Source organism: Rana temporaria, chromosome 4 (genome assembly GCF_905171775.1).
Source record: "Rana temporaria chromosome 4, aRanTem1.1, whole genome shotgun sequence".
Taxonomy (NCBI): Eukaryota; Metazoa; Chordata; class Amphibia; order Anura; family Ranidae; genus Rana; species Rana temporaria.
Genome location: NC_053492.1, coordinates 175,406,577 through 175,430,249, shown reverse-complemented (window position 1 = coordinate 175,430,249; position 23,673 = coordinate 175,406,577). Strand labels below are relative to the sequence as shown.

General features: G+C 39.1%; 1 protein-coding gene across 1 annotated transcript in view; it reads right to left on the bottom strand.

The window, feature by feature from the left end:
• The window catches only part of NAALADL2 (N-acetylated alpha-linked acidic dipeptidase like 2), a 1,143,792-nt gene that overhangs the window by 157,145 nt on the left and 962,974 nt on the right, over positions 1-23,673 (bottom strand). The window contains exon 11 of the mRNA XM_040349390.1: positions 16,425-16,517. Within this exon, the coding sequence (XP_040205324.1) occupies positions 16,425-16,517 (93 nt within the window). The remainder of the gene's footprint in view (positions 1-16,424; positions 16,518-23,673) is intronic.

Genomic DNA, 23,673 nt, shown 5'->3' with positions numbered 1-23,673 from the left:
ACTTGCGCCCAAAGTTACAGCGGCGTAACATATCGGAGATACGTTACGCCAGCAGAAAGATCCGCTGATCTTTCTGAATCTGGCCCATTGACTTTTTCTGTTATCTTGTCCTATTTGTTGTTTGCGTCACAATAATAATAAAAAAAATCTTGTGTGCATGTTCTGTGAATTAAATAATGCAAATCCTTAAACAATCTATGTTAATTCCAAGTTGTGAGCAACAAACCATGAATAATGCCAAGGGGGTGAATACTTTTGCAAGGCAGTGTATAAATAAATAATTGCAGTGATACCAAAATAACTGTTTATAATTCAATGAATAAGTAACATTAAGATACATTTATCTGTCCGTAACACTTGGTTTTGGTCTTAATAGAAAGACTATCTTTTTTACTTTGGATTTATTTGGATTAATTTCACATATTGTTTATTTATATTTTATTTAGTTACATATAAATAAATGTTACACATTTATTTTGGTGGCACTGCAATTATGTATTAATACAACTATCTTCTATATGCCATTCAGCATATACCAAACTGTTTTTTTTTTTATTTTTTAAAGCAGTAGTAAACCCACGGCGCGCGCATTATTTATTTATTTAACCATGTAGGTCTAGGAGATATTGCAAGCACCTACAGGTAAGCTTTAATCTAGGCTTACCAGTATGTGAAAATTCTCAGAGAGGGTTTACAACCACTTTAATTGGTTATGCAAATAACAACAAGAACTATCATGGAAATTCACTAAATATAAGTGTCAGCTATAAGAATAACAAGTAACTAAAGTGTATACTTTGATAGGTTTTAAACAAATTAACGTATTTCTAACTGTAAGTTGATAAAGCTACTTGACCTACAACTTTAAAATGCCAATTACACAAAATGTTCCAACAGATAATACATAATTCAAACCAAACTAGTCACCAAAAGTCAAGAGTGTAATTTGAAATGTATTTTCCTTCACATAAGTGGCTTTAAAAGCTCATTTTAAGGGCGATGTTAATCTGATGTGACACTCAGTCTTGAGAATTGTGCTTTAAATACAGCTGCATTACTTTAATAATAATATATTTGAAGGAAGTCTACGGCCCCGTACACACGAGAGGATTTATCCGCAGATACGGTCCAGCGGACCGTTTCCACGGATAAATCCTCTCAAAGATTTCCGCTGATTTCGATGGGATGGAGTGTACACACCATCGCATTGAAATCCGCGCGGAAATCCTCTGCCGATGACGTGTCGCGCCGTCGCTGCGATTATGACGCGGCGACGGGCGCGACGCTGTCATATAAGGAATTCCACGCATGCGTCAAATCATTACGACGCGTGCGGGGAATCCCTTTGGACGAATGGATCCGGTAAGTCTGTACAGACGAGCGGATCCATCCGTTGGAATGGATTCCAGCAGATGGATTTGTTGTGCAGCACAGCAAATATCCGATCTGCTGGAATCCATCCCAGAGGAGATTTCTCCGCGGAAACAGATCCGCTGGCGTGTACACACCATAGGATCTATCCGCAGAAACCCATTTGCTGGGATTTATCTGCGGATGGATTCTATCGTGTGTACGGGGCCTAAATCATTTAAAAAAAAAAACAGAACTATGCATTGGTTTCTGCATCTTCAATTATGTCATCTGTGAAGTAGGTAAAAGGTTCCATATTCCTTGACCAGTTTAGAGAAGAGCAATGTTTCACAATAGCCATGCACATTTGTATTAATACAGACTATATTTAATGTTTTCCTCTGTTAAGTCTATATGCTAAAGTTCAAATAATTGCTTTAGAGGCAATCAGTGATACCATGACTAATTCATTCATATTTGTATGTATTATGCTCTATGCATGTTAGATTATTGTATAGCTCATTTTCTTTAGCCTTTCAAAGAAATATCTTGGGAAATCATATAATATTTAAAGGGGTTGTAAAGGTTCGTTTTTTATTTTCTAAATTGGTTCCTTTAAGCTAGTGCATTGTTGGTTCACTTACCTTTTCCTTCGATTTCCCTTCTAACTGTTTATTTTCTTTGTTTGAATTTCTCACTTCCTGTTTCTCCTCAGTAAGCTTTCCACCATCATTCGAGCAGTGGACAGTCATTTAGAACAGCTTACTGAGAAGGAACAAGAAGTGAGAAATTCAGACAAAGAAAACAAAGAAGAAAAAAAACATTTAGAAGGGAAATTGAAGGAAAAGGTAAGTGAACCAACAATGCACTAGCTTAAAGTAACCTATTTAGAAAATAAAAATAAATAAAAAACAAACCTTTACAACCCCTTTAAAGCATAGTTCCCAGTTTTATAACAGTTTTATTTCGGATAATTTTCAAATGTGGTCAATTGTATGTATATTTCTGACAATATTCAATATGCTTTAAGTTTACATAAAATGAATACATATTATTCAACAAGGGAACACTCCAGCAATCAGTAGCATCATTCACGTTTGTTAAGGGCAGTAAGCATAGTAAAAACACAATCTGGAATACAGAAAAAATTATTTGCTTTAGTTATTGGCATATTAAAATTATACAGAATTTTTGCCTTGTTGGATTTAGTTTGCAGTGCAAGTGTCTTCGCCACCATCACTTGCTACTAGTGCATGGGCCTGGGGGAGCACTTATGTGCATGTGGGGGAGCACTTGTGTGCATGGCACAGACATGGCATGTTCATATCTCTGGATTCCCTATTTAATTTTCTAAGTTTCTTCAACCTGTTTGAACAAGGGACACTGGAAGGGAGATGCTGTGGGTGGTAGTAATTGACAAAACGTCTGCATCTTTACAGCATGGTGAGTTGCAGAATTATGTTTTGCTGCCATACATGGAGCACAATTACAGAACATTCTAATATAATCCAATGTGTTATTAAAAACAAAAACCATCCTTTGATGATTACAAGTAGGAAAAAGTACAGAGTTTAATAAATAGAGTACTTAGAGAGGAAAATATGGGAAGTTTGGAGGAGAAAATATGTGAATATTTGAATGCAGAAGTGTGGGCAAAAGTTTTGTTGGGGCACTAGCCAGGTACCAAAAGGGTGCCACTGGTGGCTGCTGTCTATTTCTTGAAAAATTTTACTTACATGCAGTGTCTGATGGTAATGTCACTGTTGAATCTCTAGTGGTGAAACTAACAGTAGGGGCTGGAGCACAGTGATCACAGTGGATCACTCACTATGCAGTTCCTCCATTCACAGTTTTTTTTTCTCTGATTGGAAAATCAAAATGCCCATTGTCCATTCACAGAATGCTTTGTATTTTTTGAAAAAACTACAAGGAATTTTCTGAATGGAGGAGATTCACAGCTTTAGTAGTGACATCACTGTAAGAAGCTACATGTAACATTTTTTAGGGAAAATGCAGCAGTGAGGCACACATTAGAGGCACTTGATCGGTACCTAGCTGATGTCCCAATAGAGTTTTTTCACCTAAGTTACTGTAAATAAATATTCATATTGGTTGTGAGTGTCACCGGCGCAAAAGAAAATAAATAAATAAATGTGAACTGTGATCTGCTGCAGTACTGTGTGCCCTTAGTGGGGGTCAATAGTGCTCTAAGAAGAAAAATGTTACTGCGCTGATCTAATTATCCAGAGGTATTTAATCTCTGGGAATATGGACATAAGTGAAATATCAGGGCCACAATGTACCCAATCTTAAGTGTGAATAACCTGAATACAAACAATAAAAAATATAAGAAATATATGAGACATACAAATGTGACACAGTGATTTCAAACTTAAATCATATATCTAGATCAGTGTGTCAGCATACAATCCATATGCCACAGTGCTTCTATGAGAAAAATGGCTGTTGCTGCTACTGACCAACCAAATAGTGAAAACAATACGAAAGATATTACAAAAAATATATTATATATATATATATATATATGTGTGTGTAAAAACCCAATATGCGGTACGCCAACTGCACCGTGAGTTGTCCAATAACCAATGTTGGAACAAAATAAAATAAATATCAATAAAAGTGAAATAATTATCAAACAACCATACAAATGTGCAATGTGCTGGCTGCACTTAAAAATAGTCCAAATGACAGGCAATCTTGCTCTTATACAATAGGTTCCAGCAAACACAAGGTTCAATGTTGGTAATGCTGTATACAGGAAAATGCCGCTATCTCTTCCACCCGACAAAGATGTGCCACCATCACCAATGGTTAAAATCAACACTCACCAGACCCCAGATATTATTAGGCTCCAAAGTGGTGTCTTTTCTTTGTCGGTCAGTGGGTGTTGCCTCCTTTTCCCTTTTACAAGGTGTCATCAATTCCTCAAAAACAAGGGGCTCATCATGGTGTAGTATATTAAAATATGTATTTATTTAAAAAAGGTAAAAAAATATAACACTTACAATATAAAGTGCCTCTGACCGGCACTGAGTGTCTTTGGCAGTGTCAACCGTTAAAAGCCGCTGACCAGCATTTAAGTGGCGTCCTAAGAGGTGTGCTTGCCCCGCTGTGCTCCGCATGTATTGCTACAAGGGGTCCGTGCGCGCTGGTGTGCTGCACCCTCAATGTGTGTGTCCAAACAGCCTCTACGCGTTTCGCTAGTTGCGTCGTCAGGAGAGCAACTAGCGAAACGCGTAGAGGCTGTTTGGACACACACATTGAGGGTGCAGCACACCAGCGCGCACGGACCCCTTGTAGCAATACATGCGGAGCACAGCGGGGCAAGCACACCTCTTAGGACGCCACTTAAATGCTGGTCAGCGGCTTTTAACGGTTGACACTGCCAAAGACACTCAGTGCCGGTCAGAGGCACTTTATATTGTAAGTGTTATATTTTTTTACCTTTTTTAAATAAATACATATTTTAATATACTACACCATGATGAGCCCCTTGTTTTTGAGGAATTGATGACACCTTGTAAAAGGGAAAAGGAGGCAACACCCACTGACCGACAAAGAAAAGACACCACTTTGGAGCCTAATAATATCTGGGGTCTGGTGAGTGTTGATTTTAACCATTGGTGATGGTGGCACATCTTTGTCGGGTGGAAGAGATAGCGGCATTTTCCTGTATACAGCATTACCAACATTGAACCTTGTGTTTGCTGGAACCTATTGTATAAGAGCAAGATTGCCTGTCATTTGGACTATTTTTAAGTGCAGCCAGCACATTGCACATTTGTATGGTTGTTTGATAATTATTTCACTTTTATTGATATTTATTTTATTTTGTTCCAACATTGGTTATTGGACAACTCACGGTGCAGTTGGCGTACCGCATATTGGGTTTTTACACACACATATATATATATATATATATAATATATTTTTTGTAATATCTTTCGTATTGTTTTCACTATTTGGTTGGTCAGTAGCAGCAACAGCCATTTTTCTCATAGAAGCACTGTGGCATATGGATTGTATGCTGACACACTGATCTAGATATATGATTTAAGTTTGAAATCACTGTGTCACATTTGTATGTCTCATATATTTCTTATATTTTTTATTGTTTGTATTCAGGTTATTCACACTTAAGATTGGGTACATTGTGGCCCTGATATTTCACTTATGTCCATATTCCCAGAGATTAAATACCTCTGGATAATTAGATCAGCGCAGTAACAAATATTCATATTGCTTACAAAATGCCAACTGTAGATAGATAGTAGATCATCCCAGTTGTGTACATGTAAAGTTTAGAGATAAATAAAGTATATGAAATATAACCTCGCATTGCTGTTTTAATATACAGTGTATCCGTAAAGTATTCACATTGCTTTACTTTTTCCACATTTTGTTACATTACAGCCTTATTCCAAAATGGAATAAACAATACCCCATAATGACAATGTGAAAGATTTTTTTTTTTTAATCCTTGCAAATTTATTAAAAATAAAAAACTCACATGTACAAGTATTCACAGCTTTTGCTCAATACTTTGTTGAAGCACCTATTTTTGGACAGTTTTTCCCATTCTTCCTCCAAGGACCTCTCAAGCTCCATCAGGTTGGATGGGGAGCATCAGTGCACAACCATTTTCAGATCTCTACAGAGATGTTCAATCAGGTTCAAGTCTGGGCTCTGGCCGGGCCACTTAAGGACATTCACAGAGTTGTCCCGTATACAGTGGCGTAGTGTGGGGGGTGCCGTGGCCCGTGTGTGACATTTAGGGGGGCAAAATTTTGTGGCAGTAGTGTCACTACTGGCTGCCTCCTCTTAATTTTAATTTCCTGTGTCCCCCGAGCTTCAGCCGCCATGTTCATGATTGGGCGTATGGGTGTCATGTGCGGCGTGGGGCTGGCCTGTCTGTGATCGTGGTTGCTCCTAAAGTCCTGCCTCTGCACATGACCCCCATACGCCCAATCACAGTGCTCCGGGAAACACTGAACATGGCGACCAGAGCGCAGGGGAGATGAGCACTGGAAAGTGTGAGCTGCTGGGGCCGCTGTCTTCTCCTCCTCCTCTTCTCTACAGAGTCTGGACTGATGCAGGACAAGAAGGTGAGGAATGGATGGACACGGACTGGGGGGGGGGGAGAGGAGCCATATATGTAGTGTCAGTATAGGAAGACTGTAGGCAGGACAGTATAGTGGTAGTGGGAGTGTCATGGTCAGGGCCTGCATGAGTGCTGCCAGCACTGGGGAGCTACAGTTCATTGAGGGAATCATGAATGTTAACATTTACTGTGACATACTGAAGCAGAGCCTGATGCCCTCCCTTTGGAGACAGGATGCAGGGCAGGATTCCAACCTGATAACGACCCCAAACACACCACTGCCTTGCTAAAGAAGCTGGGGTAAAGGTGATGGACTGGCCAAGCATGTATCCAGACCAAAACCCTATTTAGCATCTGTGGGGCATCCTCAAACAGAAGGTGGAGGAGCGCATGGTTTCAAACATCCACCAGTTCTGTGATGTCGTCATAAAGGAGTGAAAGAGGATGCTAGTGGCAACCTTTGAAGCTCTGGTGAACTCAATGCCCAAGAGGGTTAAGGCAGTGCTGAAAATAATGGTGGCCACACAAAATATTGACTCTTCTGGCCCAATTTGGCTATTTTCACTTGAGTGTACTCACTTTTGTTGCCAGCGGTTTAGACACTATTGGCTGTGTGTTGAGTTATTTTGAGGGGACAGCAAATGTACACTGTTATACAAGCTGTACACTCACTACTTTACATTGTAGAAAAGTGTAATTTCTTTAGTATTGTCATGGAAAATATGTAATATAATATTTACAAAATGTGAGAGGTGTTGGGATCTTAGCCTTCAAAAATGTCCACAGTGAGCATCACTGCTTTAAAAAAAAAAGTGTCATTTAAAATGGTAAAAAAATGGTAAAAAGTGCTGTTATGTTTGTTATAATATACGCTGTCAAGAAGAGCATGGTCTAGTAGAAAATATCAAGAAATGCTGATAGTGAAGGGTTTGGGATGGTGATTATTTTCTTCTTTTATCTAGGAGGATATTGGCTTTAGTAGAATAAATCATTTCTATTACACATTCATTGGGACAAACTTGCTGGACTTGGAAAAAAAATCATATACAGTAAAACCTTGGTTTGAGAGTAACTTGGTTTTAGAGCGTTATGTAAATGGTTATGTAAATGGCGAGTAAATGGTTGTGGAATAAATCGTGTGAGTTCCCATTATTTCTTCTGGGGAAATTTGCTTTGATATACAAGTGCTTTGGATTACAAGCATGTTTCTGGAATGAATTATGCTCACAATCCAAGGTTTTACTGTACTGTCTGCTGTCTATTCATGTTCATGCTGCTTAGTAGCAGACCAAGCACAGTAGCAGACCAAGCAAGAGGACATGGAAAGAGAAGTTCCCCTTTTCTGATCCTGTACAATGGGTATTCTGTAATACAGAATAATGAAGTAAAAAAAAAAAAAAAGAGGAAGAGTAAAACAGTTAAAATAGCAAAACTGTATGTATCACAATTATCTAAAAAATATAAGGACGATTTAGTGTTGAAATTACAGGGTAAACATAATGTGACAGGAACCCCTAAAAGTCCATTGATGAACTTTTAATTTAGTACTTAAATTATTCTTTGTTACCCCTGATTATTTCCTTATTATTTACTGTATTGTTAATGCTTGGTAAACTTTCAATTAGGCCACATGCTTTTCTAAAAATCACTGTATGTAGTAATGTATTGTGTTAAATATCAGATATCAACTGTATTCAACTTTTTTTTAATATCAGAAAATAAAAAAGTGACACCTCTAGCTAAACTCTTAGGCCCCGTACACACGACCGAGTTTCTCGGCAGAATTCAGCCAGAAACTCGATCGGAGCTGGATTCTGCCGAGAAACTCGGTCGTGTGTACACTTTTCAGCGAGGAAGCCGACGAGGAACTCGTCGGGCCAAATAGAGAACATGTTCTCTATTTCCTCGTTGTTCAATGAGGAAAGTCGGCCCGCCGAGATCCTCGGCGGCTTCAACACTGAACTCGACAAGGAACTCGATGTGTTTGGCACGTCGAGTTCCTCGGACGTGTGTACGGGGCCTGACAAGTAGTAAAATAGCTTTAACGTAATCCACCTCTCCAGCTGCTTTTACTGTAAGCCAATTTATTATTTCAAATATCCTCCAGGATCACAAGACCCTAAAATCCCTTTAAGTCAGTTTCTAAACAGCTTAGAAACATCTACTGGTTGTTTACTTACACAGCAGGCAGGTTGCCAATATCTGCCCTCATAGAAACAAGCTGATATTTTTGTTGTGAACTTTAAATTTAAATTTCTCCAGAATGCTTATAGCTATAGAGTTAAATGGGGATATGCGCTTTTACTGCTTGTTCAAAATAATTTACTATGCATAGTCTGGCACAAGCCCTGAACAAGCATGGACCATTGCCACATTTTACCTCCACAGTCAGAATAGATGGACTCCACATTTGGTTTAACAAGCTTACACTGGGCATAGTTAAAATGCTTATTACAAACATGTATATTGTAGCACAAAGGGTTAATCGTAAGAAGCTGTTTTGGTTCTTAAATACAGGTCATATTAAGAAATTATATCTATAAACAGATTGCCATTAGTACTCCCTTTAGAGGGAACAGATTGTTCATCTTTATGAAGTGGATATTACGATCACAGCTGTCCAACAAGAAGGGAATTTGGGTATCCAACAGTAAATCTTTGAGCACAAAAATTTGCTCAGCATAAATTGAGAACAAACAGGGTAGATTTATCACAGATATACTCTAGTGTGACAATGAATTTCATATTTGCACCTGCATTTCTTCTTACGCACCAAGACAAGACATATATAAGTTTGAAACTAAGTGGTAGTTTACATCTTGTAAAAACAAAGAAAAAATCTTGCATAAGAATAAAACAAATTGAATTTTTTTCAAGATAGAGTGCTTGTTATTATTTCAATAAGTTTTACTCAAAATTTAAAAAAGACCAGTTAGCTACCTATGGCGATACCATAATTATATTTCTGTCACAATATAGAAAAATGGTTTATTTAAAAACTGTACCTGTTATAATAAATCAGTTATGTCAATCTAACAGCGAATTACTGAAAGAGTTAAAGTGATTCTAAATGATCACCTTGTAAAACAACCCATTTAGTTTGAGATAGAAAAAAGAAAGGCAAAACATTTTTGTATAGATATTTGAAAAAATATTTACGAGTGATCACATTCCCTCTGTTCTCAGCTGCATAAGAGCTGGGGGGGGGGGGGAGCAGCAGCACACTGAGCAGCTGGGTCATGTCAGGACCAGTTTGGTCATTGGAGGAGAGTACACATAGCTAGAGAACTGACAACAGTGTGCTCTCCTGCTTAGCGTGGTCATTTTTTATTAGAAAACAGAGGGACTGGCAGGAACACCAGGAATTTCACACAAAGGCAGCAATACAAAGAAAACAGGATACTTTCTCATACAGGTACATGGTACAGCAGGCACATTTTAGGAATAGAAAATGTTGGGATAACAAATGCTTTAAGAATCTTCTCATGATAAATTGTGTGAATGCCTCCTGGCCTGAAATAATACAACTGTGTGCTTTAAATGTACCTGAATGAAGTATTATCACAGGAAATATTTCCTTTATGAAAAGGAAAACAAAAGCAAATGAGGTGGAAAGAAGATAAACATCAATGTGATGTAAAGAAGGATGTATCACATGGCCTATACACATCCATACCCAGTAGGTATAAACCCCTACCGTGTATTCTAAGCCCAAGTGGGGCACATGATGTTATCAGTTTGCAGGCTGCATGTAGCATTTCCTTAGGTCCCTTTCCTCTCCATTAATCACTCAAACTGTATATTGCAATTGTTGCTGTTCACGAGGTCATAAGCAGCAGCAGGGAGACTGGTATGTGTGAAACATCACAGAGGAATGCAGGAAGTGACAGGAAGTTCTCCGAATGAGTGAAGCTAAATATCCAGGCACAAATCTTGTGAATCAGATGACAAATTCACCACCACTTATGTATCAGCTGCTTACCAGAGCAAGAATAAATTCAAGCATGTACAACATGGGTCAATATGGGTCCTGGATAGACTGCCACTCTCTATTTTATGTAAGGATCAAGATGATCTTGATCTATATAGCTAAGCAAAAAATATAAAAATATATAAAACTTCGGATAACCCATCACTAAATACACAATAAAAAATTATAAATGTAAAAATAAAAAATGAAAATATATGTCCAATGGGTTGAAAATAAAGTTAGCTTATAGGGGTAAGCCATCATCAAGGCCCAGATGTACCAAGGTTCAGAGATGGTTCACAGAAATTCATCACAAGTACACAAGAATTAACCATTGTCTATAAACGCATTAACGTCAGTGTCTATGTTTAGTCCATACGGACTATAAGTACGGACTCGATAGATCCAGGCCATCTCCATCCTAGAGAGTTCCCTAACCAATGAGCTACCTCTCCAATGGGGCTCAAACTTATCTATTCCGATAAAGAGGGTCCCCTCAGGTGAGCATATCGCCAATATTAGATCAGGATTCCCGCAACACTCAGTATCCAGTCACTATGACCAACACCATGAACGAAACCCTGAGGGGACCCTCTTTATCGGAATAGATAAGTTTGAGCCCCATTGGAGAGGTAGATCATTGTGCTGACGTCACCACGATCCACGCTGTCTACCCGGAAGGACGAGCAGACAGCAGAGCCGGCCGGCTATACGATTATCGATCGCACTTTTTAACCGTTTTACATGTGAGTGCAATATCTTTTTACATTAAAATATTTTAAACGATATCACACCATGTGAGTGTTTTTCTCCTTTGGGTAACATCTATGGAGAAAGTTGGTCTGACATAGAGGATTGGTGATACAGGAGAGAGAGTGGCAGTCTATCCAGGACCCATATTGACCCATGTTGTACATGCTTGAATTTATTCTTGCTCTGGTAAGCAGCTGATACATAAGTGGTGGTGGATTTGTCATCTGATTCACAAGATTTGTGCCTGGATATTTAGCTTCACTCATTCGGAGAACTTCCTGTCACTTCCTGCATTCCTCTGTGATACTTCATATATGGACTTTTGCACTAATTTACCTTTCAGTTTTGCACTGGGATTTTTGTGTACTTTATTACATAATTGAATATTTATGTTGATTCAACTTGCAGCGCAGCTTTTCTTTTTATACTGTATTTGTGTGTGTATCTTACATATAAGTTGCAGCAGCCTTTTTTTTATTTTTTATATTTATTATTTTTCTCACATATGTTTATGTCATCACTATTTCACTCTTAGACCTGCGCAGTATTTTCCTATTTTGTATATGTGTGAAACATGTCTGCACAATCAGAAACATAAAGATTACTGCTCAGAAAATGACTGAACAAAAATGTTTCAGGCCTTCTAGGGGAAAAAGAAGATGAAAACGATGTCAGAAAGACTTCTTTTGATTTATTATACTTTTTTACAGTCTGTCCTTTCCCTTTATGCAAACAAATTTTGGAAAATAATATGTTTAAAGCAAGGCTGTATCTTGGCCTAGGCCAACAAGGCCCAGGCCTAGGGCAGCACTTTGCAGGGGCAGCATGAAAAGAGTCCTCGCCGGCTTGCGCTACACTTTTAGTGCAGAGCCAGTCTCATGAGGTGGACTGGTCCGCAAGACAAATCGGTCTGGTGCCCCCCCATAAAGCGGACACACTGCTGCCGGTATGATAGGGATGACACAAGGGACACCAACGTGGTCACCTATACCTAGCAGGTAGGTAGTAGGACTCTCCTGCAATCCTTTGCTTGTGTCAGTTGTACATATTAAGAAATCTTAATTGTATTTCTGTTGATTGCTGATGAGACAAATAACAGATGGATTTATTTGTTCCTGCCCCCAATCCTTTCTTTGCTCACTGCCTGGACCACATACCCTCATCACTGTGCTACATGTTTTCTGCTGCACCACTGGCCTGGTTCTATCCTCCTAGTCCTCCATAAATTTAGCAGAAAATTGTGCTTAAAGTAGAACTATAGGCAACACTTGTTTTTCCATTTTGGATAGAGTAAGTTATGGTTATAACCCCTATTAAAACATTTTTGCCATCCGTTCATTTCTCTTTATTTCCTGCCCCATAGCCAAACAGGAAGTGAGAGGAAATCTCTGCAGATTAAGGGAATTCCCCCCCCCCAGGCCCTCAGAACTAGGGTCCCCACCGTGGAGATGTCCTGCTTTCCCTCTCTCCTTAGCACACAGCAGCTCATTGACAGCCTCCCAGTGAGACTGTGTAGAGGGGATGTTCCCTTCCCCTCCACTCAGGTTTCAGATTACACTCAGCTCTATGCTCTGTGCTGCGAAGTGTGTGACATAAGATCTGCTATGTAGCTGCCTAACCACCTATTTTGCTATAATGATGCTATATCTTGTGCCAAAGTAATTACCATGCATAGTATATTATTATCAGTAAACACTGAAATTGAGCTCCTAATTCAAACATGTATATTTTTAATAAATAACATTGGCCCCAAGAGATTCCCAGAGCACACCACTCCCAACTTTAGACCATTTACAGAATGAGTTATGTATCACTACTCTCTGGACCCATTCATGTAGCCAGTTTCCTATCCATGTACATACAATTTTGTCAACTCCAATAGACCTCATTTTATAGATCTAGGCCCGGATTCACAAAGGAGTTACGACGGCGTATCTCCAGATACGCCGTTGTAACTCTGAGTGTGAGGCGTCGCATCTCTGCGCCTGATTCATAGAATCAGATACACCTCACTGTTGCCTAGATACGAGCGGCGTAAGTCTCTTACGCCGTCGTATCTTGGGGTGCATATTTACACTGGCCGCTAGGGGCGCTTCCGTATATTTCCGCATCGAATATGCAAATGAGCTAGATACGCCGATTCACGAACGTATGTGCGCCCGGCGTATTAAGATACGTCGTTTACGTAAGGCGTCGGACCGGCGTAAAGTTACCCCTCATAAAGCAGGGGTAAGTCATGTTAGGTATGGACGTCGGAAATGTACGAACAGCGTCATATTTTACGTTGTTTGCGTAAGTCGTCTGTGAATGGGGCTGGGCGTAGGTTACGTTCACGTCGACTAAGCATTGAGCGGGCGTAATTTACTTTAAAAATTTGACGTGATACTGAGCATGTGCGCGCATGCGCCGTTCGTAAAGTGTGTCATTTACGTGGGGTCACCAATCATTTACATACAACACGCCCCCTACCAACCTAGTTTGAATTAGGCGGGCTTACGCCGGCCCATTTACACTACGCCGCCGTAACTTAGAGCGCAAGTCCTTTCTGAATACGGGACCTGCCGCTCTAAGTTACGGTGGCGTAGTGTATCTGAGATACGATACGCCCGCCTAAAGATAGGTGCTTCTTTGAGAATCTGGGCACAAATGTTTACATGGTACAGTATCAAATTCCTTAGCAAAATCTCGATAAAGTATCTCTGCTAGACTTCCACCATCCAATTTCTCACTTACTTCCTCATAGAAAGATAACAGGCTGGTCTGACAAGACAGTGTTTTAATGACCCTTGCTTGTCACTTATGATACCATTTTCGTGGACAAATTTATTTTCAACATCCCTTACCATTCTCTCAAATACCTTACATACTATTGATATTAGGCTGACTGGTCCTTAATTTCTCAACCTTTTTTTGTAAATTAGTAACACATTTGTTCTACCCTAATCAGGAAATTGATTCTTTAATATGCTGAAAGTTTTATAATTGTCTTTTAAAGTCATTACCCTGTGTTACAAAGGTATGAAAGAAAGTATAAAATGCTGTAAAGAGGTGGAGTAATAAAGCAAGCCTGTTACTTTTTCGTTACTGGGCAAAGCACATGCTTGCCTTAAAGCCAATTTTTTTATTTTTTTATATTCAATAAAGAATTAAAAGAATGAGAAAAAAAAAACTACATGTGAAACTTTAACATAGTCCAAAAGATTATGTAAGCCCCATCATTACAAGTGCATTATATTAGATTTTAGTCTGCTGTAAAAATGCAGGTGTTCTGTATTATGACTGTCAGGTGTTCACAGATTCAAATGTGTTCCACAGTTTATTTTGCAACGCCTCTGACACTTATGCTGTGTAAGCATATGAGATTGTTTGCAAATATTTTCTAATAAATGTTGGCTGCAACACCCTATGTTATTTCAGTGCTTTATTTAACTGTAGTAGAATGCAACAACAAAATATTATAGGAGCTTTGACTATTAGATATCAGGAAGGACTAGTCCGTATGTGCAGTCATTTTTTAATTATCTACACACAATATTGTGCTAGTTCGAATTGCACGTTTTGCTGTGCTTGGGGAAAAGGGTTTTAGTGCTTCTATTTCAAGAGTCTTACTGCATTTCCTATAACAAACATTTAAAAAATAATATATAAAAAAGCAAGTTCATCAGCCATGCATGACATTTATTGAGGCTGGGTTTAATATAGAAAATGGAAGTTCTTTTTGCCATTATTAAGTTGATTGATCAGGGGAATACATGCAATTTTATCATACGGCAATAGCAGTCATATTAATATTATTGGCATCACAATACAGTTGTTATTACCTACCTTGAAAGGAAAGAAACATTTCTGTCACATAAAATTATTTTGTCGATTGTTAGCCAATGCATTATAAAAAATAATAATTTAATAACTAAAGAGTAATACCTCTACTTTAAAGAAACCCTGTCATGCCCCTCCCAAAAAAAAATGCATGAACCCTGTATAAGAAAACAATTAATACTAACATGTCTGGTGGTGGGAAGTGGTGTTAAATCATTGATCACTTGCAAAATCAGTAAATCACATCCAGATTAATAACTATTGAGTGAGTACTGGATGTTTCTACCAGCTGACCTTTACCATACTTAACTCATACTGGAGGTGGTATCAGAATGGGCATGTTTTTCTTGCTAATTATGCGATTATAATTCCACCATTATATTATTATTTTTTCAGATGTGAACTTACTGCACTAGAAGTGCACACATTGGACCAGATCCACGTACAGCGGCGCATCTCTCTGCCGGGCGCAGCGTATCTAAGATACACTACGCCGCCGTAACTTATTTTTTTTTTCGAATCCTCAAAGAATTTGTGCCGTAAGATACAGCGGCGCAGTGTATCTTTGGCGGCGTAATGGCGCGGCATTCAAATCTCTGTGATGGGGCGTGTTTGATGTAAATACGTTGTGACCCGACGTAAACAACGTTTTTTTTTAACTGCGCATGCGCCGTCCGTGGGGGTATCCCAGTGCGCATGCTCGAAATTAACCCGGAACAATCCAATGCTCACGACGGTGACATCATTCTACGCAAATCCCTATTCGCGAACGACTTACGCAAACTACGTAAAAATTTCAAAATGCGAGGCGGGAACGACTGCCATACTTAACATTGAGTACGCCACCATATAGCAGCTTTAACTATACGCCGGAAAAAGCCGAATGCAAACGACGTAAAAAAATGCACCGGCCGGACGTATGTTCGCGGATAGCCGTAACTAGCTATTGCATACTTGACGCGGAATTAGACGGAAACGCCACCTAGCGGCCGCCGAAAAATTGCATCTAAGATCCGACGGCGTACTAAGAAGTACGCCTGTCGGATCGATCCGAGATGCCGTCGTATCTTGTTTTGTAGATACAAAACAAAGATACGACGCGTAAAATTTGAAATTACGCGGCAAATCAAGAAATACGCCGGCGTAATTCTTTCGTGGATCTGGCCCATTGTTTTTTTTGTCTTTTCATGTACAGCTGTTTATTCCCTACTTTGTATGACTCCGATGCTGCCTTACTAGGAAGTGAGCTTGAACATTGAACATTGAGAGACTCAACCTATTTGAATAACCAGACAAGAAAAACACTACCTTTCACTATCTCCAACAACAGAAGTGCAGTAGGACGCCTTTTATTATATTTTCATTTTAATATATATGTATATATGTAATATATAATATGTATAGTCTTACCTTGCCAATGTATTCATGGCGTAGAAAAAAAGGATCTACTTTTTGGTAAGATTCCTTGTTAGTAAAAAACACTTCTGAAAGTAAATTTGAGCCCTGGGAAGAAATTGTATATGCAAACACAATATTAAAATACATACAATATACAATGGATATACATATGAAATAAAAACATTTGTTAAAATTAAAAAAATAGACTGCTCAAAACTGTTTACTATTTTTAAAGGATTTAGGTAGGATCGGATACTGAACAGAGTGAAGATTTTCTGACAAGGACTTTAAATTAGTATCCAAGCAACTGTCCATTTGAAACAGATGTTAAGAATCTTCCTTTTCACAGGGTTTGTAATCGAGTAAATAGTGTTAATGGGCTGATGAAACAACAAAGCAAGCAAGACAACAAAGCAAGAGCACACAGTCTAGTGATAAAACTCAATGAAGGTTCTTCCATTCATAGGAAACAAATGCACCATAGCGTATCTAAGGACCACATGTAATATAATGCACAATAATAAGGTTGTTGTGGACAAACTGTGCTGTACACAAACCCAAAGTCCTGCAGAGGGAACACTGGTGAAGGTTATGGGCACAAAATGCCCCAGGGCTTCCAACCTTTACTGTAACTAATTAAGGGACCCAGTATGTAGTGCCCACAATAATGTCAAACCAGACCGTCATGCCTAGCCAATGATTCCAAAGGTGCATAAATTAAATGTCCTGATTATTGAAACCAACATGATGAAAGGAAATCCACTTACAAAGTTGTGTGACAAAGAGCTCACTAAAAAAATTACTCCGGTGCTGCCGATATGTAATGGTAGACAGACAAACTGCTGGGAGAGTGAGGGCAAAAGCACTACTGTGAACAAATTGAACTGTACACTGGACCATGCCCATGCCAGGGAAAGGAACTGGCATCAGCCACCTCTTGCACCAAGCAATTCTAGGGGAAGGGAACCTTTACAACATCTTTGTGATAATGTGTTTCAAAGCCTTTCTTTCTCAAGTCAGAGAGTGGAGATGGTGAAGACAGCTTAAAGGGGTTGTAAAGGTTTGTTTTTTTTATTTTCTAAATAGGTTCCTTTAAGCTAGTGCAATCTTTTCTTTTGATTTCCCTTTTTTATTTTTTTATTTGTCTGAATTTCTCACTTCCTGTTCCTCCTCAGTAAGCTTTCCCCCATCATCTGAGACGTTCTGGCTGGGGGTTAGTCAGTGTGCTCTCCCCCTCCCTTGGGAATACATACCTGGGGGAAGACACTGACTAACCCCCAAACAGAATGGCTCGGATGATGGGGGCAAGCTTACTGAGGAGGAACAGGAAGTGAGAAATTCAGACAAAGAAAAAAAAAACATTTAGAAGGGAAATCGAATGAAAAGGTAAGTGAACCAACAATGCACTAGCTTAAAGGAACCTATTTAAAAAATAAAAAACAAACCTTTACAACCCCTTTAAATACACTAGAGATAAAGAGGGGAAAGGCAACCATCAACACAATGGATATCTCCACAACTTTGCAGCACCACCCTGTCTATGTATACATTTTAAAAGAATCATTATGATAATTCAAGAGAATAAATGGAATATAAAAAAAAATGTCCACTGTACATAATAGTATTGCATGAGATACAACCATAAATAAATCAACTATTAAAAAATGTCAAATGATAAAAATCCTTAAAAACTTAAAATTAGCAATGCACAATGTATTGTGTAAATGGATGTATACAGTATACATGTGTGTACATACATTTGGGAAACATATCAGATCTCAACAGGCAAAAATCTCATGCTCTATACTGATATGGACTGTTTATTGTGTTAGGAATGAAAGGATGGCACATCATTTGATGGAAATTAAAATTATCCACCTACATACAGTAGGGCTGAATTCAAAGACACCCGAAAATCAAAGTGAATTTTTTTTTCAGCAAGCTAGTCCATTTTGCTGAAATTAATTGCAACAACTCAAAATGGTCCTCAGTAGTTTGTATGACCCCCAAGTGCTTGTATGCATGCCTGACAACATCAGGGCATGCTCCTAATGAGATGACAGATGGTGTCCTGGGGTATTTCCTCCCAGATTTGGACCAGAGCATCATTGAGCCCCTTGAATTGACTGAGGTGCAACCTGACGCCACCGGATGGACCAAAACATAATGTCCCAGTGGTGTTCTTTTGGATTTAGGTTAGGTGAGCGTGGGGGCCATTCAATGGTATCAATTTCTTCATCCTCCAGGTACTGGCTGCATGCTCTCGCCACATGAGCTCGGGCATTGTCATGCGCCAGGAGGAACCCAGGACCCACTGCACCAGCGTAGGGTCTGACAATGGGTCCAAGGATTTCATCCCAATACCTAATGACAGTCAGGGTGCCATGTGTGTCATGTGTAGCCTGTAGAGGTCTGTGCGTGCCTCCATGGATATGCCTCCCCAGACCATCACTGACCCACCACCAAACCGGTCATGCTGAACGATGTTACAGAATGTCAGACACCTCCACCTTTAAAAACATTCCTGTTTTGGAGGTCGTCTCATTGTTGCCCATCTAGTGCACCTGTTGTTAATTTCAATTAACAGCAAAGCAGCTGAAACTGATTAACAACCCCCTCTGTATACACCCCTCCCCCTCTGCTACTTAACTGAGATCAATATCCCAGGAGTTCTGATTCAAAAGTGTTCCTTAAAATTTTTTGAGCAGTGTATATTATACACGTATACTGTATACACAACATACAATCAATACCACTATATATAATGTAATATCGTGTTGATGCAAAAAAAGAATGTATTAATTAATGAAGAATAAACAATTAATAGATATATATGAATAAAAAAATTGAAATAGAAGAAAATCAACGCAACAAAAAATACATAAGAAAAACAAATGCAAATTAGATTGGGCCACTGATACAGGAGACTTCAAAATGGGGAATATATGTGTGTGTAGATATGTAATAGACAGATTTACAAATGCAACCATTCCAATTGGTCATCAAATCAAAAGGAGGAAAGAAAAAAAGGGGGAAGGGGAGGGTCCTAAAAAAACTGTATGTATATCTATCTCTTCATTAACCATCTGCTGACCGCTTACAGTAAATATACTGCAAGTGGAAGGCAGGCACAGTCACGTACATGTATGTTACTGGCCTTTTTCTGGGCTTGCAGCCTACATGTATATCCCCTGCCAACCCATGCTGTGATTGTGCACAGTACAAGTTCGGCAACAGATATCAGTCAATGATTTTGGCTGAAACCTGCTGATCAGCTTTATCCAATCACACACACAGAGTTCTGTGCTTACAAACTCCAAAACTCTCAGGCCTCGTACACACGGCTGAGTTTATCGGCAAAAACCAGCAAGAAGCTTGCTGGGGTTTTTTTTTTGCCGAGGAAACCGGTCGTGTGTACACTTTTCAACGAGGAAACCGCTGAGGATCTCGTCGGGGCAAAAAGAAAGCCTGTCTTCTTTTTCCCCAACGGCAATGGGAAAAGTTGGCTCGCCGAGATCCTCGGCGGCTTCACAAGGAACTCGACGAGCAAAACGATGTGTTTTGCTCGTCGAGTTTCTCGGCCGTGTGTACAAGGCCTCACTGTTTGTTTTTCCTGAAAAGCAGGGAAAAACAGCTAGTTTATTACGTAAAATAAGCACACATTACAATTGTTAGGCACACAGTTAATCCCTTGATTGCCCCTAGATGCTAACACCTTCCTAGCCAGGTTTATTAATACAGAGTCAGTGTACAGATTTTGAATTATCAATGTTCTTATTATAAGGTTCACTAGCCACACAGTGTCAGTTATTGACCCTCCCAACCAGTGTCTGTTTGTGCCAGATTGTCCGCCACTCTATTACAATCCCACTATAAGTCACTGCTTACCGCCATTACAGTATAATGTCTATAGCAAGTAAATTCCATTATATATATACACACTATCGCTTGTAAATGCTATAACTTTCACAAAAAACAATACATGTACTCTTATTGTGATTTTTTTATACCAAAGACATGTAGCAGAATACATGTTGCCCTAAATGTATGAAAAAAATTGATATTTCGATTTTTTATTAAATATGCTTAATAACAGAAAGTAGAAAATACTGTGCCTTTCTCAAAATGTTTGCCCTTTTTTTTCGTCTATATAATAAAAAAATAAAAATAAAAAAACAGTAGGGATAGTGATAAACCACCAAAATAAAGCTCTATTTTTCTGAAACAAAATTTCATGACCGCGCAATAGCCAGATAAAGTAGGATAGTGTCGATCAGCAAAAAATGCCCTGGTCATTAAGGGGGTAAAACCTACCCGGCCAAGTGGTTAAGCCAGAGGTGCCCAACCAGTGGCCCCCAGTGCCCTCTGATGTGGCCCGCGGAGCCCTCTGATGTGGCCCGCGACCGCCTGCTCTGGGATGGAATAAAATTGAATAGAATACTGTTATTAAAGTTTATTACTAAAATCACAGTGTATATATGGACATATCTGTTCTGCAGTGGTTACTGGGCTGCTTTTTAAACGGATCCACAGGTGCACAGAAGTGCACTTGTGGGTTACCTGCACTAAGCCGTAGACTTCTATTACCTGCGAGTTTGGTGTGCTGAGAGTAGAGTGGGCTCTATAGAGCCGAGTGGTCTGCCATTCACCCGCTCCGCTTATTGTGGCCCGTGACCAGTTACCAAGTCGCATAAGTGGCCCTTGCTCTTCAAAAGGTTGGGTTGGGCACCCCTGGGTTAAGCCCCTTGAGGGTTAAAGTGTCCAATTTATGAATACAATAGGTTTCTGTTGACATAATATAAGAAATGTAACTCTTTGCTGTTTTTATTGTGTGAATTAATAATGTGTCAAGGAACATTATGTTCAGTGGAGCCATCTTCTATAAACCTACGATGCTCCCCAACTCTTTTACATAATGTGCATCAAGCTTGTCCCACATATAAAAGTTTGCACAAGCACTGTAAGAAATATACTACATATTAACTTGAACAATTAATATATTGCTCAACCACATGTGTGCATCCTACAGAATCACAAAAAGTAGGTTGTCCACATGGTATAAATTGTCAGATGATGCAATTGCACTTTTTGCATTTAAACATGCTTACACGGTTGTCGAAAAAAAGAGTGTTTACTGGTTTGCGTTGCATCTCCTGCAAGTTTTCTTAGGCGCAAAAATGTTCTTAAGTCATTGTGCCTTTTTAATAATCATCTCAGGAACCTTGGGCCAAATTCTCAAAAGAGATACGCAGACTTAACTCAAGTTTTCTAAATTTACACGGCGCGTATCTTTGCGCACGATCTTCAAAACGAGTTAAGCCCAGATTTCCGTATTTTCAGCCCTACCTAAATTAGTTACACCTGCGCATCCCCGGGCGCAAATTACGCTAGTCTCGCCGCTGTTTTTGATAGGCAAAGATGCAAATGAGGGAGTTAGGGCGATTCTCAAAATTAAGTGTGTGCGCCGTATTTTCCGCCCTGTGCGCACCTGTTAGTTTCCCTGACTAAATTTCCACATTATAAAAGCAGCCCTAATTTTACACATGCCGTGGAAGGGTTTGCTGTAGGTAGTGACTAGAGCTATAGTTGAGAAGGCCGGCCTCTGTAACCAGAGGAATCTCTGAAATCTACAGATACTGACTACTTTCCAAGGGTGGTAAGATCTAAGCAATAAGCAGTTTTTGATATTGTGATCTGGTTTTTCAGCTGTACCGAAGTATGGTACATCTTGCTGATTGCAGCCTCTACAGCAATCCTTGCTTGGTTCAAACAGATCCCATTATATGGTAATCACACCTATCACTGCCAAACTAGCAGTGTTTCCAATAACTTACTTGCTGCTGTCTACCATTGAATTGTAGTTCTACCTACTTCATCTCCATGTGGAATTTGTCCTCTATGAACTGGTGATAGAATTGATTGTAACTGTATCCAGCTTCACAGATTTTTTATTTTTTTTTTGCAGCTATACTATCCTCAATCTAGCCCTGTGATTTATATATTCTTTATCATGCCCCAGTTTTTTGATTCCTGCAGGTGTATGTAAGCTGTGCGTATGATTGTGGTGGCCACTTGTCCTTGTTTAGACTAACGTCTAATTTTATTAGTGCTGTGGAGATACTGGCACTTTTTGTGTTATTAATGTGTTTTTTTTATGTGGATAATTAATAAATTGCAGTCATATTTATCCGTATTCCTTTTTGACCAATTCTTTTTTTCTCTCCCAATTTTTGATATGCAGTACTAATTCAGAGGAATGCAGATGGTAGTATTTAATATTATATCTATGACCACCATCAAATCGGATAAGATGATCTGGTTAGTGTGACTAATGCAGGATTGCCTCTTGTCACCTAACTTTGACTGCTTTGGATGAGTCACCATTGCCTATATTTTTGTGAATTATTTTGGTTATATGTTTTGGGATTATACTTCCCTTCCTAGGTGTTGACTCTCCCTATCCACCTTCTACCGTTCAGTCTCTTCACAAGCACTTTTTTAATGGTATGTGATATACTATTCTGGTAGTAGTTTTGCCTGAATTTTATACCCTACTGTAGTTCCTTGGTCTGAATTGGATTAAGTTTTGTATAAGGTAACTGACCATCCATATTTCTGTATGTTTTCTGCTTTTCTTAGTACATACGGTGTTAGCGCTCATTCACACACTGCCTTGTTCTTTGGCCTCTCCATCAGAGTTCCTATCTAAGGCATGGCATATCTATTAGATAAGGAAATAGACCTGGAAATACAATCTGCTTTTTCAAGTGATCCATCTGTGCATTCTGAAGGAGATGAGTCTCTTAAAAAGCTATTTAAGACACATAAGAAACTGACTATCAAGTTCCTGAATCGCAAATGGGACATCTCCTCGCTGAAATCGCATATCGATCACAAAATTATCCCAAGAGGCCTTAGGGAAAGGATAATTCCCGCTGGCCACTTACATACTCCCCGCTTTCTAAAACTATGGAAAGAAAGCTGTCTGGAGAGGGGCCTTGACACTCTGCGCATGATAGTGAATGAGGAAGAATTACAACTTGAAGAAATTAGAATAGAGATCGACAATAGTGTTAAACTCCTTGAACCATTTAAATCAGATCCAAACTTTGATAAAAGTAATGACCTTTTGAAAAAAGAAGTTGAAAGAACACAAAAATACCTAAAAGCAAGTAAACAGGAAAAATTTAAACAAAACCTAGCTGACTGGGAAAGAGAAGATATCTTTGATCCCACCATACCCAGGGGCAGGAGTAGATCC